Genomic DNA, 14923 nt, shown 5'->3' with positions numbered 1-14923 from the left:
TGCTGTTTTTCTTTGCATTCTTTGCCAAAGATGTCTCGTAATCTGCCTTTGCGTGCCTAACCTCCGTTGCGACTTGGTTACAGACCAGCTTATATCTATCATAGGCTTCTGTGTCACCTGTTAATTAGTTATCTTAAAACAGGTAGCAAAACAACCTCATTTAAAATAACTATCACATGTCATTCCAAGTTACTCAGATCATCTACTACAAACTATGTCACTTGACAAATTCAAGTTGATCTAATGTTTTACAAAAAATTCTCTTACATCACATTTGTAATGAACATTTGTGCTGCATCTGACAGATGCCCAACCTGCTTTTCATTTCTGGAAAAAAAATGATTTTTTTAAATCTGCTTATATTTCATATCTCTTTCTTTTCTTAATGAACTGCAGTACTTATGTGTAATTTTTAAAAATTTTAATGAACAATTTCGAATTTAAAGAGTGCCAATTTTCATCATTAAAAAAATAATAATAAACAAATAATCCTGCTGAAAGTGAAAAAAAAAACAAACTACCATCATAAAATATATACATGAAACTAACAATCCATTCCATTTTCTGCTTCAGAGAATAGTTAATAGACCAAAATTTAAAACTTTTGTATGTGCCATATGTCAAATAAATAATAAAAATGATAACTGACGAAAAAATTTTTTTTGAATTTCAAGTGTGTGTACCACACATCACTTTCTATAGCAAGTGTGTGTACCACACATCAACTGATGGACCAATTTCAAACATGTGAGTGGAGTATTGTTTATAAGATGCTGAAAATGAAACTGGCAGACTGAAGCAAAAGGCAAAATAGCAAACAGCTGTACTGTACTCGACAGGTACATCTGCATGTATAATTCCATTCCAAAACATCAACTAAAAGTTTGATTAATCTAGGAAGATATGGAAGGGAGAGAGAATCTGATTTTTAATCATTAAGTAATGATTAATGCAAAACAGTTATTTTGAAAGGCACCTGTCAGATGCAGCACAGCAAGTACAGGGTTAGGAAAAATCACAACCATAATGCTGCTTGCAAAAAAATTCTAAAAGTAAGTCTAACTTGACCCCAGGGGGTTACATCTGGTGAGTATGGGCTTGGCACACGCAGGGTCCTGAGTTGGATATCATTATTCTTCTATTTCTTGGTGATTCTCTTCTACTTCTCTCTCTCTCTCTCTCTCTCTCTCTCTCTCTCTCTCTCTCTCTCATGGTAACTCAATTTTTTTTTTGGCTGGTGCAGCATAAGCCTCAGGCTTCCTTGCACCACATGGCTAATAATAATAATAATAGTAGTAGTGACATGTGATGCAAGAAAACAAGTATATGAGCTTATGCAGCATCAGCCAAAAAAAAATTTACAAAACAATTCCTTTTATATGTTTGTCCAGTTCCTTCTTAAATTTATTTAACCTATCAACTTCCACAATGACAGATGGAAGTTCGTTCCAGCAATTAACCACCCACTGGCTAAAGGCAAATTTCCACACATCTATTCTACATCTATAATAATTAACATATTGATTTATACACAGATATAAAATGCATACGTTAGGCTTACTTGTAGCTTCCAGTGGCAAGAGGATAACAGACAAGTACCGAAATCGTTGTTATTTCAAAAATCAAATGTGAAAATATACCCGTTAAAACATGTGATAGTCCATGTACATGTTTTCAATGTTGTACACATATACCAGTCATGTGGTCACTATATTTACACTAAACAGAATCACTCATCTAATATTGGCTAAGCACGTGTTAAAATCAGAATGTGTATAACTGGGGGGGGGGGGCGCATTTTCATATTTGAAAAAGCAACAAATGTGATTAAACTGGAAGAAACAATTTTGATCAGTAAAAAATTTCCAGCTAAATCATAAGGGTTGGCAGGTATGGATTACACAATTATTTCATATTTTAGGGATATGTAGAGTATACTTATCAGACGACGAATATATGCCTCTAATACATACTTTCTAAAAATTTTCTAAGAGTATAAATAAAAGTAGGAAAGAGAACCCATTACCTTGACTGGAAGTGCTATTATTAATATCAGCTGTGCCACTGCCATTATGCCTAACAACACCTGACCACTGTCCATTATTATTATTATTATTAGAGGCATTATTCCAACCAGAAGCTCCAGATGTTGGTGGTGGTGCACCCCATCCTGATGGACCACTACTGGAATTTTCACCTCCACCACCAAGCAAACCTAAGCGAGGTTTACGTAAAGATTTTTGAGGCCGCATTTCAGTAGAAATATCGCAACCTCCAATTGCACCAAGTAAGTCACCATATATATCTGAAATATCATCACAAATTACATGACTATTATTTGAATTTGGTTCACAATTCAGATTCAATACCTTAACCTTCTCCTGAGTTGTTTCTAAATCAGGATTAACAAGTTCTTTCTGAATATCCACATTTTGATCGTAAATACTCAAACATGTGTCATCATAATGACTCTTGTAGGAACTGTTATGAGAATTCATCGGTGTATTACTTTGTTCAGAGAATGACAAACTATTAATTTCTTTCAACTTGTTAGAATCATTCCGTTGTCCCACTGACATAAGACAATGAGAATCTTTACATTTTTCATAATTAATCTCACTACATTTGTCAGTTTCATCATGTAGAGTTCTCTGTTGCATATTTTGATGTGGCACTTGGTTATATAACGGTGTTTCTACAACAGAAGTACAAATACTATAGGAAGAATTTATGTTCTGATGACTGTTCACTGAATCAGAAGCAGCACTTGTACATTTGGTCCCCAAAGGGAACTCACTTGAAAGAGTACTATTAGGAGATCTTTGGCTATGAGTCCTCAAAGTAGAAGAGTCTTTTGGCCTCAGATATGAAGCATCTGGTAATTTCTGGGGTATATCTACAAGTGGTAATGTATTCTTTAAAAACAATTGTGCACTATTGCAGCTACTGTTTGAGTCATCTTTGCACGGGGAATATCCAACCACTTTGGAAGAACCTGATGGAGAAATTGCAGTTGCATTGGTTTTGGTAATTTCCAAATGAGCACATTTATTAGCAAATTGTTCGCCTACAACAGTAGTTGTGATAGAACTGGTTGTACCCTGCACAAAGAAGCTTGAGCTAGTTATCACAGATCTGGAAATGGAATGGAGAGCAGAATTTTCTGATCCCAAACCAAATGTTATGTCCAAGTGGCAGTTTTCTGAGGATGGCAAAGGGTCCATTTTTAATTTCATCACAGTCTTTTCATCATTTGCTGCACTGTGCTTGATCATCTCACCTGGAAAAGTTAAATTTTCATATAAGAAATAATCACAATTGAACTGATAAACCAAATTTAATTATAACTTAATGTAATTTTAGTATTTTTCTATTATTAATTTCTAAAGCTAACAAAGTAGGCATAATGATTATTTTCATGTTGTAGATAACTCTAGACAGTCCCTATCCATAAAGACATTTGACTCCAACTTGACCATTCAAGTGAAAGGAGTTTCACTTAAACTGCCTGCAATTTCCTTAGACTATGATCCATTTCTAGTCCACAGCCTTGGTTTCAGATGAAAGGAATCTACAGCTGTGAAGTTTATAATTCAGTTATGAAAATGCCATTGTGTGTGGGGGGGGGGAGCATGCACAGGCCAACAGATGGGAAATACAATTTACAAGAAAGGGAGGACACAAAGGTAAATTCAATTTAGTTAATTTATATTACAAAAAATTCAGATTTTGAAAGGCATGACCACAATTCCCATCTCTAACTATGAGGTGTGGGCCACTGCTAATAAAGGCTGCCAAGGGAAGAGGAGGGTCACACATGGACCAAACATCAGCAGTGTCAACAAAATTTAACCCTTAAAAAAGCAGAGGCCAGCCACACACATTTGATCCTTTCAAATTTACATAGACAAATAAGAGAAGAAGAAAAGATCCAAAATCAATAGGATTCTCCAAAGGAGGTACTAGTAGAATCCTGCTACTAGGCAAGAGGATTCAGCAAATGCAGGTTACTTGCATGCACTGGAAGATCAAAGCAGGAAAAGAAAGCAAGATCCCACACCAACAGTGGCCCCCTCCCCCCAAAATGGGCAGACCCCAACATAACATGCCAAAGCTATCATCACTACAATCTTGATCTCAGAGAGAGAGAGAGAGAGAGAGAGAGAGAGAGAGAGAGAGAGAGAGAGAGAGAGAGAGAGAGAGAGAGATGGATTTTCCAGGGTCTGCAAAATCTCACCCTGGAAGATCAGGAGTTAAGTTCACTAGGATGGTGGATTGATGAAATTCTCAAACTGCCTGCTTGGTACGCTGGTATCTGGAAGTGGCCCTCGTTAATCTTTAGTTGAAGGTGACATCAGAAAACTTCAAAAAATATCTTTAAAAGATTTCTTTAGATCGAAGGAACTGTGTTGTAAAGAGTAGTTATTGATTGAATATAAAGAGCAGTTATTGACTAAAGATGTAGGTATTATATTAAAGGTATCAAAAAAAGGATATGCTCCAAATCTTCTGGAGAGCTGCAAGTTTAATTAGGTGAGTCAGAAATACCAAATTGGTGGAGCTTGAAATTCAGAGAACATGTCAGTAAGTAGGAATTCACAATTTACAAAATTTTAGAAATATGTTCTTGCCAATAGATTCCACAAATTTAATGTAAAGAATGAACTTCAATGGTGTCCTGAAGTTTCATGTTGGTGTTCCATCACTCCTGTCATATATAGCAGAGTAATTATGTTGAATATTACGGAAGTATCAAGGGTAAAGGGTAGGTATTTTGCTTTGGTAAAGGTGACTATGGTAGTCTCAGACAGTTGGAAGCTACTAGGCTTTTCATACCAACTAAGAAATACTGTTAAAAATTTAGGCCTAAATAGATGTCAGATGAACTAATAAGACTCATGGCAGAGAAGAAAATGCATGGGATGCATATAAATTATCAGGAGAGACACAGAAGCCTATGTAGATATAAGCTAGTCCACAACCAAGTCACAAAGGAGGGTCAGGAAGGCGAAGGCAGATTACAAGATATCTTTCGCAAAGGGTGCAAATAAAAATAGCAAAGACTTCTTTACTTATGTAAATTCTAGAAGAACTGAATGAATCAGATTGATCCATTTGATATCGATAATTTGACTGTTGACGATCCACTTCAAGTAGACAACAAACTGAATGAGTATTTTGCATTTACATTCACACGAGAAATTCTGTAGAGATGTGTAAGCCAGTAGTTCATCAAGCTCTAATGTGACTAAATGATTTTGCAAAAAGGGAGAGGGGAGTGGAGGAAAAATTGTTGAAGTTAAATATAAGAAAGGCACCTGGGATGGATGGGATCTTTCTAGTTATATTAAGGGACGCAGCAAAGCAAGTAAGCAAACCCTTAGCCATTATTATAAGAGGTTCTTTGGATTCAGAGGCAGTCCCCACAGACTAGAGAAATGCAAATGTATCCCCAGTTCATGAAGGAGGATCAAAGGGTGACACGAGTTGTTACAGTCATAGCATGGATTTGTTATGAAATCTTGCTTGACCAATTTGCTTGCATACAATGATGTCATTACAAAGGAACTGGATTTCAAGAAACATGATATTGTTGCATACATAAGGCTATTGTACAAGTTGGAGCAATATGGCATTCAGGGAAAGTTGCTGCTAATGATAAAAGGACGGTTGGGTGAGAGAAGACAGAGTGGCAATCGATGGACACTTTGTCGTGGACTAATGTTATTAGTGGAGTCCCCCACAGTTCGGTGGGGAGACCATTGTTGTTTTCTAAATTTATCAATGATGCTGATGATGGTATAACAGGCTTAATGTCCAAGTTTGCAGATGGTACAGAGGTTGTCAGGGTGTTAATGACAGTACCAATGGTACGCTGCATCAACATGATCTGGAAAAGTTGGATAGATGGGCTGAGAGGTAGCAACGAAAGTTTAACATTGATAAATGCAAAGTACCACATATGGGTAGGAGTAACATAGAAACTATGAAGTACTACACTCGGGGTAGTGGAGAATGAAAGAGACCTGGGGGTAATTGTGCAGTTAGATATGAAGTTTTCAGAGCAGTGCAGACATGCTACCAGAGCATCTCATGGGGGTCTTGTCATTGATATAGAGGAATTTTGCTAGCAAGGATAAGGAGGTGATTATTCTTTTGTATAAGGCAATGGTCAGGCCACATCTTGAGTACTGCATACAGATCTGGAAGCCTCATTTTAGGAAGGATGTAGAACTCCTGGAACGTGTACAGAGGGGGGAAGGGCAACGAGATTGGTAAGGAGAGCAAAGGGGTACTCTTTGAAACGAAGCCTTACTGTTAGCTTATGTTCGGTTTATAAAAGAAGAAAAATTAACTCAAGAGTTATTATTTGCCAGACATCTGGTAAAAGATACTAAAGGAGAGTCGATATTTCTTGTTGTGGAAGAGTTGTTTTTAAAGAAAAGGAGATTCCTCTTATAAATATAATGACAGCTGCAACTGATGGCACTCCGTCGATGGTGGGCTGCCATCGTGGATTCATTGCACACTTAAAAAAGTCGGTGCCGAATGTAATGGTGGAGCATTGTGTGATTCATCGACAACATTTAGTTACAAAAAAACCTTAGTGATCACTTGCATTCATTGCAATACATTACAGCAATTAACAAAATCAGAAACAATTCTCTCAATGACAGATTATTCAGTCAGTTGTGCATACAAAACAATGAAGAATTTAATCATCTGCTACTCCACACTGAAGTTCACTGGTTGTCAAAGGGCACCTGTCTGAGTTGCTTTTATAGTCTTTTTGAGACAGTTAGAATTCTTTGAAAAAAGAGATGCTTCCCTGCCAGACAATTTGAAAAAGTTTAAAAGTGACAGATTATAATGTCAGATTTAATGAAATGAATCAAATTCAGTTCATCTCCTTGCAGCTGCAAGGAGATGAACTGAATTTGATTAAAACGAAGGATGTTACATCTGCATTTGTTTCAAATGCTTGTTCTGTTCAAACGCAACTTGGGACGTGGAGAATTTTACCAGTTTCCGAGTCTTTCAGCACTCAAGGAAATGACAGAAATACATGATGATGACATACAAGTCTACTGTCATCATTCAGAAGCGTTACATAAGGACTTTTCCGAATGATTTGAAGATATTCTTGCCATGAAGATTCCAGATTGGGTTTTAGATCCATTTTCAAGTGTTGAGGCAACGGTATTTCAATAACCTGAAGAACTGATTGAATTAAAAACCAACGAAGAGTTTGAGATCAAGTTTAAGAATGGGTACCATCATTCAGGTTGCAGAAACAAATTACAAATCTTTACCCCGGATTATGGACCGTTGTGAAAAAGTTCCTACTTGCGTTTCCAGCATCATATTTAGTTGAACGTGGATTTAGTGCCGTTACGGACGTTTTGATGAAAAAGAGAAACTCAGCTACAAATAGTGGAACAGGGCGATTTAAGAATCCTGCATACTAATATTGAGCCAGATGTGGAAAAATTAGTCTCATGTCATCAGACCAATCATGCACATTAATTATTTTTATATTAATAAATCAAGTACTTTTAGATACAAGGTTAAAACAAGTAACGCGGACCTAATAGGGCTTACAGAGATGTGGTGCCACCTGGAAATTGGGGATGATGAGTTTAAGTACGGCTTGTATAATGTATTTAGGAAGGATAGGGTAGATAGAAGGGGTGGTGGGGTAATGCTTCTTATCAGAAGCAGCCTGAGTGCGACAATAGCTTTCCCGGTTTCAGACATTTCACATGCTAGTATAGAGTGTGTATGGTGTGAGATAGTTGGAAACAAAGGTAAAATGCAAGTAGGAGTAATCTACAGACAAGGTGAATGTGAAGATTATGACAAAAGCCTCTACATGCAAATGGAATGGGCAAGTAAGCGTCAATGCCTTATTATGGGCGATTTCAATTTGCCTCTAATTGAGTGGAGTAAACGAGAAGGAAACTCGACGTGGGGAACAAAATTTTTAAATCAACTAGATGACTTATTTGTATCAACATGTCAGGGAAAGTACTAGAGAAAAGAATATCCTAGACCTCATCATCACATATGAATCAGATGACATAACAGGGCTGACAGTAGAGGAACCAGTAGCAGGAAGTGATCATGGAGTTCTACGGTGGATGATGAAGAGAGAGAGAAAAAAGCAGTAGTAAAAGGCAAAGGAATGGGTTTTAATTTCAGAAAAGGAAATTATGATGCCTTAAGGTACTACATGGCCTCTATTAACTGGGTAGATATCGTGCAGAGAATGAATACAATTGAACTGTGGTACACTTTTCAAACATTAATCACAGATGCCTTGAATGCGTATATACCATTAAAAAAAATACTCCATGAGGAGGGTTCCAAGTTGGATGAATAGTGAAGTTGCACATTACTTGAGCAGAAAAAGGTGGCATGGAAAGGTTACAGAGCAATAAAAAGTACTGAAGCCTATAACAGCTACAAGGTGATGTGTAAATGAGCCACAGAAAAGGTTCGACAGGCAAAGGCAGTTTATGAGAAATCGCTAGCAAACAGAGCAAAGAGGGGGATAAAGAATTCTTAACATATATAAATGCCAAGAAGAGCAGAACAAACCTTTACGTAAGGGAAAGGGGATAGTATTAAATACACCCGCTGCCGTTGCAGATGAACTCAACAGTTATTATGCATCGATATTTACAAATGAAAAACCTTTTGTGGCAATGGGAAATTGTGGGAGTGAAGTTAAAAAAATATGTAATTAATGATATTGAAATTTCACAAGATTATTTAATGAAAAAACTTTCGAGCCTACAGACCAGTAAGGCTCCTGGAGTTTATGGAATATACCCTATAATCTTAAGGGAGGCGGCAAATAAGTGCATTGAACCATTGAGGCTAATTATGCGAGCATCACTAGACTCTGGGGAGATTCCGTTGGATTGGAAAAGTGCCAATATATCTCCTATACATAAGGGTGGCTCTAGAGTGAAGTGGGAAATTATCGACCTGTCAGTCTGACTTCAGTGGTAGGGAAAATCATGGAGGCAATGATCAAGGGTGAAATTCAGGATCATTTGGATTGAATTGAAATTCTCAAGGATACTCAGCATGGTTTTGTAAAGGGAAAATCATGTTTAACAAATTTGGTTTGCTATTTTGAAAAGGTCACTCACGAGCTGGATTTAGGGAATAATTTCGACATTGTTTATTTAGATTTCAGCAAAGCTTTTGACTCAGTCCCACATGAGCAGTTGCTTTATAAGCTGGAACAGGTTGGAATCACTGGGAAAATCCTTAGATGGATAGCAGGATGGCTTTAGGGCAGGAGGCAGAAGGTTGTGATAAATGGCTATTCCTCAGATTGGGTTGATGTAAGAAGTGGGGTTCCCCAAGGATCAGTATTAGGACCACTGTTGTTTTTAATTTTCATAAACAACTTCAATGAAGGGATAGAGGGTGTGATGTCTAAATTTGCAGACGATGTTAAAATTGGTAGCGTAGTTAATGATCACTGTCAAGCTGAGCTTCCTCAGGGAGACCTAGATACACTTCAGGAATGGTCAGAAAAATGGCAGCTATGCTTTAATCCAACAAAGTGTAAGGTATTACACCTGGGACACAGCATTCCCAAAATAACTTATTCACTTCGTGGAGTTCAACTAAACCCAGTACTGGAGGAAAGGGACTTTTTTGTTACGATACGGTCAGACATGAAATTCTCTGAGCATTGTAAAAAGGTTTCAAGGAATGCCCATGGTATCCTATCGATGATCTATCAAACTTTTGCAAGTAGAGATAGGGACATGATAATCCCATCATATAAGGCTTTTGTTAGACCACACTTGGAATACTGTGTTCAAGTATGGAGACCACACCTAAAGAAAGACATCGAGCTTCTTGAAAGGGTGCAGAGATGGGTAACTCGCCTGGTGAGATTAGCAAAAGGACGTCCTTTTGAAGAAAGACTTCGAATATGTGGGTTGCAGAGTTTGGAAACTAGCATCTTTGGGGAGATTTGATTGAGGTGGTTAAGGCTCTGAGAGGCATCAGTAAAATGAATGAGGACGAAATATTCAAGATTATAAATGATGCTAGAACTAGGGAACATAAATTCAAATTACGGGGGGGGGGGGGGGGAATGTTTAGATTGGACTGCAGGAAGTTTCATTTTAGCCAGCGAGTTAAAAATTACTGGAATAAGTTGCCTTTATGGGTGGTAGAGGCCGACAGTTTGGGAAAATTCAAAGGTGATCTGGATAGTACTTTCGGGTAAAGGGAAGCACATAGGATGACAGATTTAATTTCCGTTTTTTTATTAATTATTATTATTATTATTAGTTTTTTTTTTTTTTTTTTGTTTTTATCATTGTTTTGTTCGGTTTTTTTTTTTTTTTTCCTTTGGCTGGTGCAGCATAAGCCATAGGCTTTCTTGCACTATGCGGCCATTACTAATACTTTTGTACAATTATATTTTTGTTTATAAAATAAAGGCTTAAATTTTAAATAGTTTTTTATTAAAATTTAATTTTCAATGTATTATTTTTGACTGACTTTATGGGGGGGAGGCACTGATGAAATATATACTCTAAAAGGGGACAGTAGTCTGAAAAAAGTTTGAGAAACCCTGCTCTATGGGATTGATATCAGGAGTTCGGAGGCCAATCGATATGCTGGAAGCCAGAACTGTGTTCCTCAAACCATTCCTGCCAAAAAGTGCCTGATGGCTCGGCGCATTGTCATCTTGGAACACACCATCGCTATTCGTTAAAAACTATAACATAGCGGGGTGTACAAAGTCAGCAAGCGGTTGACGATAGCAGAGACCACTGATACTTTGTTCCACATGCACCAGGGGGGTCCAAGTTCCTGCCAGTAAAACATGCCCCATTCCATACAACCGCCTCCACCGGCTTGCACTTATGATATCATTCATGATGAATGAAGAGTCTCATGTTGTTGATACCAAATCCACACACGACCATCCAGTGCGGAGTAAATAACGTGACTCATCCAACCAGCACACCTTTTTCCAGTCTTTGAATGTCCAACTTGCATGTTCTTTGCACCCGGCGAGTCTTTTACGGTAATGAACTTTGATTAGGAGCGGATGCCATAGGGGTTGTCTGCTGGTATAGCCCATACGTGCAAGTGTGTGACATATGGTCATGCCAGATATTATTCTGGGTTGGCCCATATTGTATTGGGTAGTCAACTCTTCAACAGTGCTGCACCTGTACGAGTCATCGGACCTGGCGCTCACCTCTAATGTCAACCTTTCGCTGACCTTTGCAGCTTTGCCGGCGGGTCGTTATTTGAGAATTTTGACGCCAGTCCTGGTACACATTAACTATGGCGGCTCTGAACACCCCACCAGTTCAGCCATTTGGGAAATCGAGGCACCAGCTCGTTGAGCAGCCTCATCTGTCCTTTATCAAAGTCCGATAAATCCTTCCTTTTACCCATCACGCTCGGAATTTTACTACCTATTGAACCACTGACACCTTATCTATGCTACATAGGTCGACTAACTATGCACTCTCGTGGTCAATGGGTTGCATTCAGTTTTCATAGGAGTGGTCATAATTCAGTGATCACTCTGTGTATATTTTTTAAATTGCATTTTTGCTATCATAGTTACTGCAATAGCACCATTTCTATACACAATAAACCAACTGAAGTTGTGCAGTGGCACCATTACATATCATCTAATATTGTGAATTCCTTCATGAGTTGAAAGAATTCACAATATGAAATGTTGACTAATGATGCTACTGCACTAACTTATTGGACAGTAAAGTCTGAGGCTTTTTAGTCCAAATATGCCATATGTATTGCATTTTTGCTTATGTGCTATTTATATTATCAAGAGCATTATTTTAATTACACCATCAGCAACATTAAGAAAACAGCTGTAACACTTCTAAAAATTAAACAATTTGTGGAACTGTCACAACAGCTGAGAAGTATTTACTAATCAGTGTTTTACAATACTTTCTTTTACAATTATGTACTAATAACTAAATTCCATGTATCTACCGTAAGAAAGTAGTGTGAGAAACTTTATACCTGAAAATGAAAAGGTGGCTGAGATTACTGTATTATGCATATAAAAAAAAAAAAAAGCAGCTCAAATTAACTATCTTTTCTCACTTGCACCCTCAATTGTAACAAGTTCACTCAAGTGGAGTCTGTGATCCCTATTTTGTCTGAATTATAAAAATTTTATTTTTAGCTTTTTACCAAATTTAAAATGGTAATTATTAATTAATTTGGTAAACTCAATTGAAAAATATCAAATGGAAACAAGAGAGGAAAAACCAGAAATAATAAAGCTTTTATCATATTTTTTAGAATTTAAAGTCACTGATCTCTGAGATTGAAACTCAGGAGCTTGCATGACATCTGATAGACACAATGTAAAGATGTATATTTTTGTCATCTCTTCATGTTTAGTCAGTGAAATCGAAGCTCTATGACAAGGTCAAATAAATGTTGCTGGTGTGTCAAGATAGATACATGTGTCATGGGAGTTGCCTAAAACAAAGGTAGACACTTTTGCTCATCTGGTATTTGTTGAATGCCAAACAAAAATGTAATATCTTGTAATTCATAGTACATCAAAATGAAAACAAAATGCTGTATAACCATTTAGAGAATATTGGTGGGCAAATGTACAAAGGATTTGATTTCATTCAATTACAGAAAAAAAAAGTGGTCTGTCGGAATGCCATGCTAGTAGCAGAAGGTTAAGATAATAATATCCTGTATGTCACAAGGCAGCCCAATTCTCATGATGTCTATCAGGTAGCCCTCACATACAAATATTCAAGTACCACTCAAGTTTCAACAGCTTGGTTTGCATGCATTGTAATTTGATACAGTTTATGTATTAATTTGACAGGAACACCCAATGTATCTAAAATTCAAATTGAAGCAATAAAGTAGGTTTTACATTACCCCACCCCCCATAAAATCAACACTATGGGGATGTGTAATGTAATCCTAAAAACTGGAGATTCTACATAACCATTTACAGAGTGCTTCAAGTATCTTAAAGAGAGTGTGTGTGTGCGCACATGCAAGTTGCAAACTGTACAGGCATTGCAACATACTGACTAACCAAAAAGAGTAAATTTTTCTGTGGATATGGTGACCATGACAGACAAACATAATGCCCTTCTGCAGAGTTTGGTTTTCAAATGAAGCAACATTTGAAAACCATTTGATCTATCAGAGCAGGCACATCATCTCTGGAGAAGAGAGAATGTGTACACATCTATGTACACATTTTTGCCTGGGAATGTGTATATGAATATGTTGGAACAACCTGTACCACCTCAGATTAGGAATAGCAACTAAACAACATTCCAATGAAATGGGAAGTTTCCACATTGACCTCTTCTTGCAAGACAGTTTCCCAAGTATCAAATTCCTCAGATCAATACCACTGGACCATTGCATATTGAGATATGTGAAAGACATTTACACAAATCCAGTTTTGGATCTTCAGGACCTGAGTAACAAAATCAAACATTCCATATCAATGATCATACCATATATGCTTCAATGTACATAGATTAAAACTGATTAGACAATGAACATCATTCAGGCAACAAAAGGTACACATGTGAAAACAGTGTAACAAACTCCCACCTTTTCAGAATCTGTAACAGCAATCAGAAAAATATATTCATTAGTACAAGTTACTGTTTAATTTTGTGACATTTATATCACACACAACTAATTGTTTATTAATACTTAAATAAAAGATGATAAAACATTCAGGTGTGCAGGATTTGTAGCTATTCCCCCAAATCTGTTCATTCTCATTTCAAAATCAAAATGAACTAAGACTATGAGGTGTCAGTATACTGTCTGTAAATTATATTTTATGGTTAGGTTGAATGTTTTTCTGGATGAAAAACAGGAGTTTCCATGTAGTTTATTCCAAGAGTTTCCAACTTTCTCATGGTGTGCAAAAAGCCTACAAAAATTGCTCCTATCTTCAGAGAATTCAAATCCAAACCTTTCCACATAAGACAAAAGACCATAACCACTGTGCTACCTACAAAAGCCCCCTCTGAAACTGGATATTAGTTTTATTTAATGTGACTGCTAACAGACTCACATATAAACTTATATATGATAAAGACAATGATTGACTATAATGCATCCATTATATTAGGAATGTTATTACCTGTTTCATCCTGCTGATCATGATATATATGCATTTCTGCACCTTGAACCACACTAAGTAGGTGAACATTTTCTACCTCTGGTGGTCGACCAGATTCCTGCTTCATTGTCATATGAAACTCTTTTTTACCTAAATGAAAATACCTGGTTATGTGAAAAGTGTAAGCCAGTTTAAAATAAACATGAAATTATTTAATATAAGTCTTAGTAAAACAGAGAACATTTTTCCTGAAGGAATCCAAAAGTAGTTAATATTATTGATTAGTTTATAGTAATGCTTAGTGGTCAACATAACATCTGATTGGAACTGGGATATTATGAAATTCGATAATCCTCTAGTTCTTAATTTTCTTAGTTTTACTTTGTGCTGAAGGGAAGAGTTGAACCACAGCATACCATTTCTGAACATTCATATTTTCAGACCAACAATGAGAATCAATAACAAGTATACAAGCATAAGCTAGCATCTTATTTAAAAATACAAGTTAGTTGATGAATGCATTTCAGGTATTAACAAATAGTAATAATTCATAATTCATAACAAAAAATAAACAGCAAAAAAAAAAAAAAAAAAAAAGCAACATCTTTCATGAAAACCAAGAGAATTTCATTTCTGTGCATCCACCATATTTGTCCATTCATTCCTCCAATCTAGGGCTTCTGATACAATATATGGCATATGGATAGCCTTTTGAAATGTGTGAAAAAGAAAATAATTTCTGCATTTCTGTCCAAATGA

At 36.7% G+C, this 14923-nt stretch overlaps 1 protein-coding gene across 3 annotated transcripts in view; it reads right to left on the bottom strand.

The window, feature by feature from the left end:
* Window positions 1-14923, bottom strand: part of LOC150086501 (protein Gawky-like) — a 382156-nt gene that overhangs the window by 233077 nt on the left and 134156 nt on the right. For all 3 annotated transcript variants that reach the window (XM_090372606.1, XM_090372605.1, XM_090372604.1), the window contains exons 2-3: window positions 14186-14314; window positions 2027-3280 (exon numbers count right to left, since the gene is read on the bottom strand). In XM_090372606.1, the coding sequence (XP_090228732.1) occupies window positions 2027-3280; window positions 14186-14297 (1366 nt within the window). In that variant the 5' untranslated portion in view covers window positions 14298-14314. The remainder of the gene's footprint in view (window positions 1-2026; window positions 3281-14185; window positions 14315-14923) is intronic.

Source organism: Mastigoproctus giganteus, chromosome 4 (genome assembly GCF_048544385.1).
Source record: "Mastigoproctus giganteus isolate SK-2022 chromosome 4, ASM4854438v1, whole genome shotgun sequence".
In the NCBI taxonomy this organism is placed as follows: Eukaryota; Metazoa; Arthropoda; class Arachnida; order Uropygi; family Thelyphonidae; genus Mastigoproctus; species Mastigoproctus giganteus.
The sequence above is the reverse complement of the archived record's forward strand: the minus strand, read 5'-3'. Positions and strand labels throughout refer to the sequence as shown.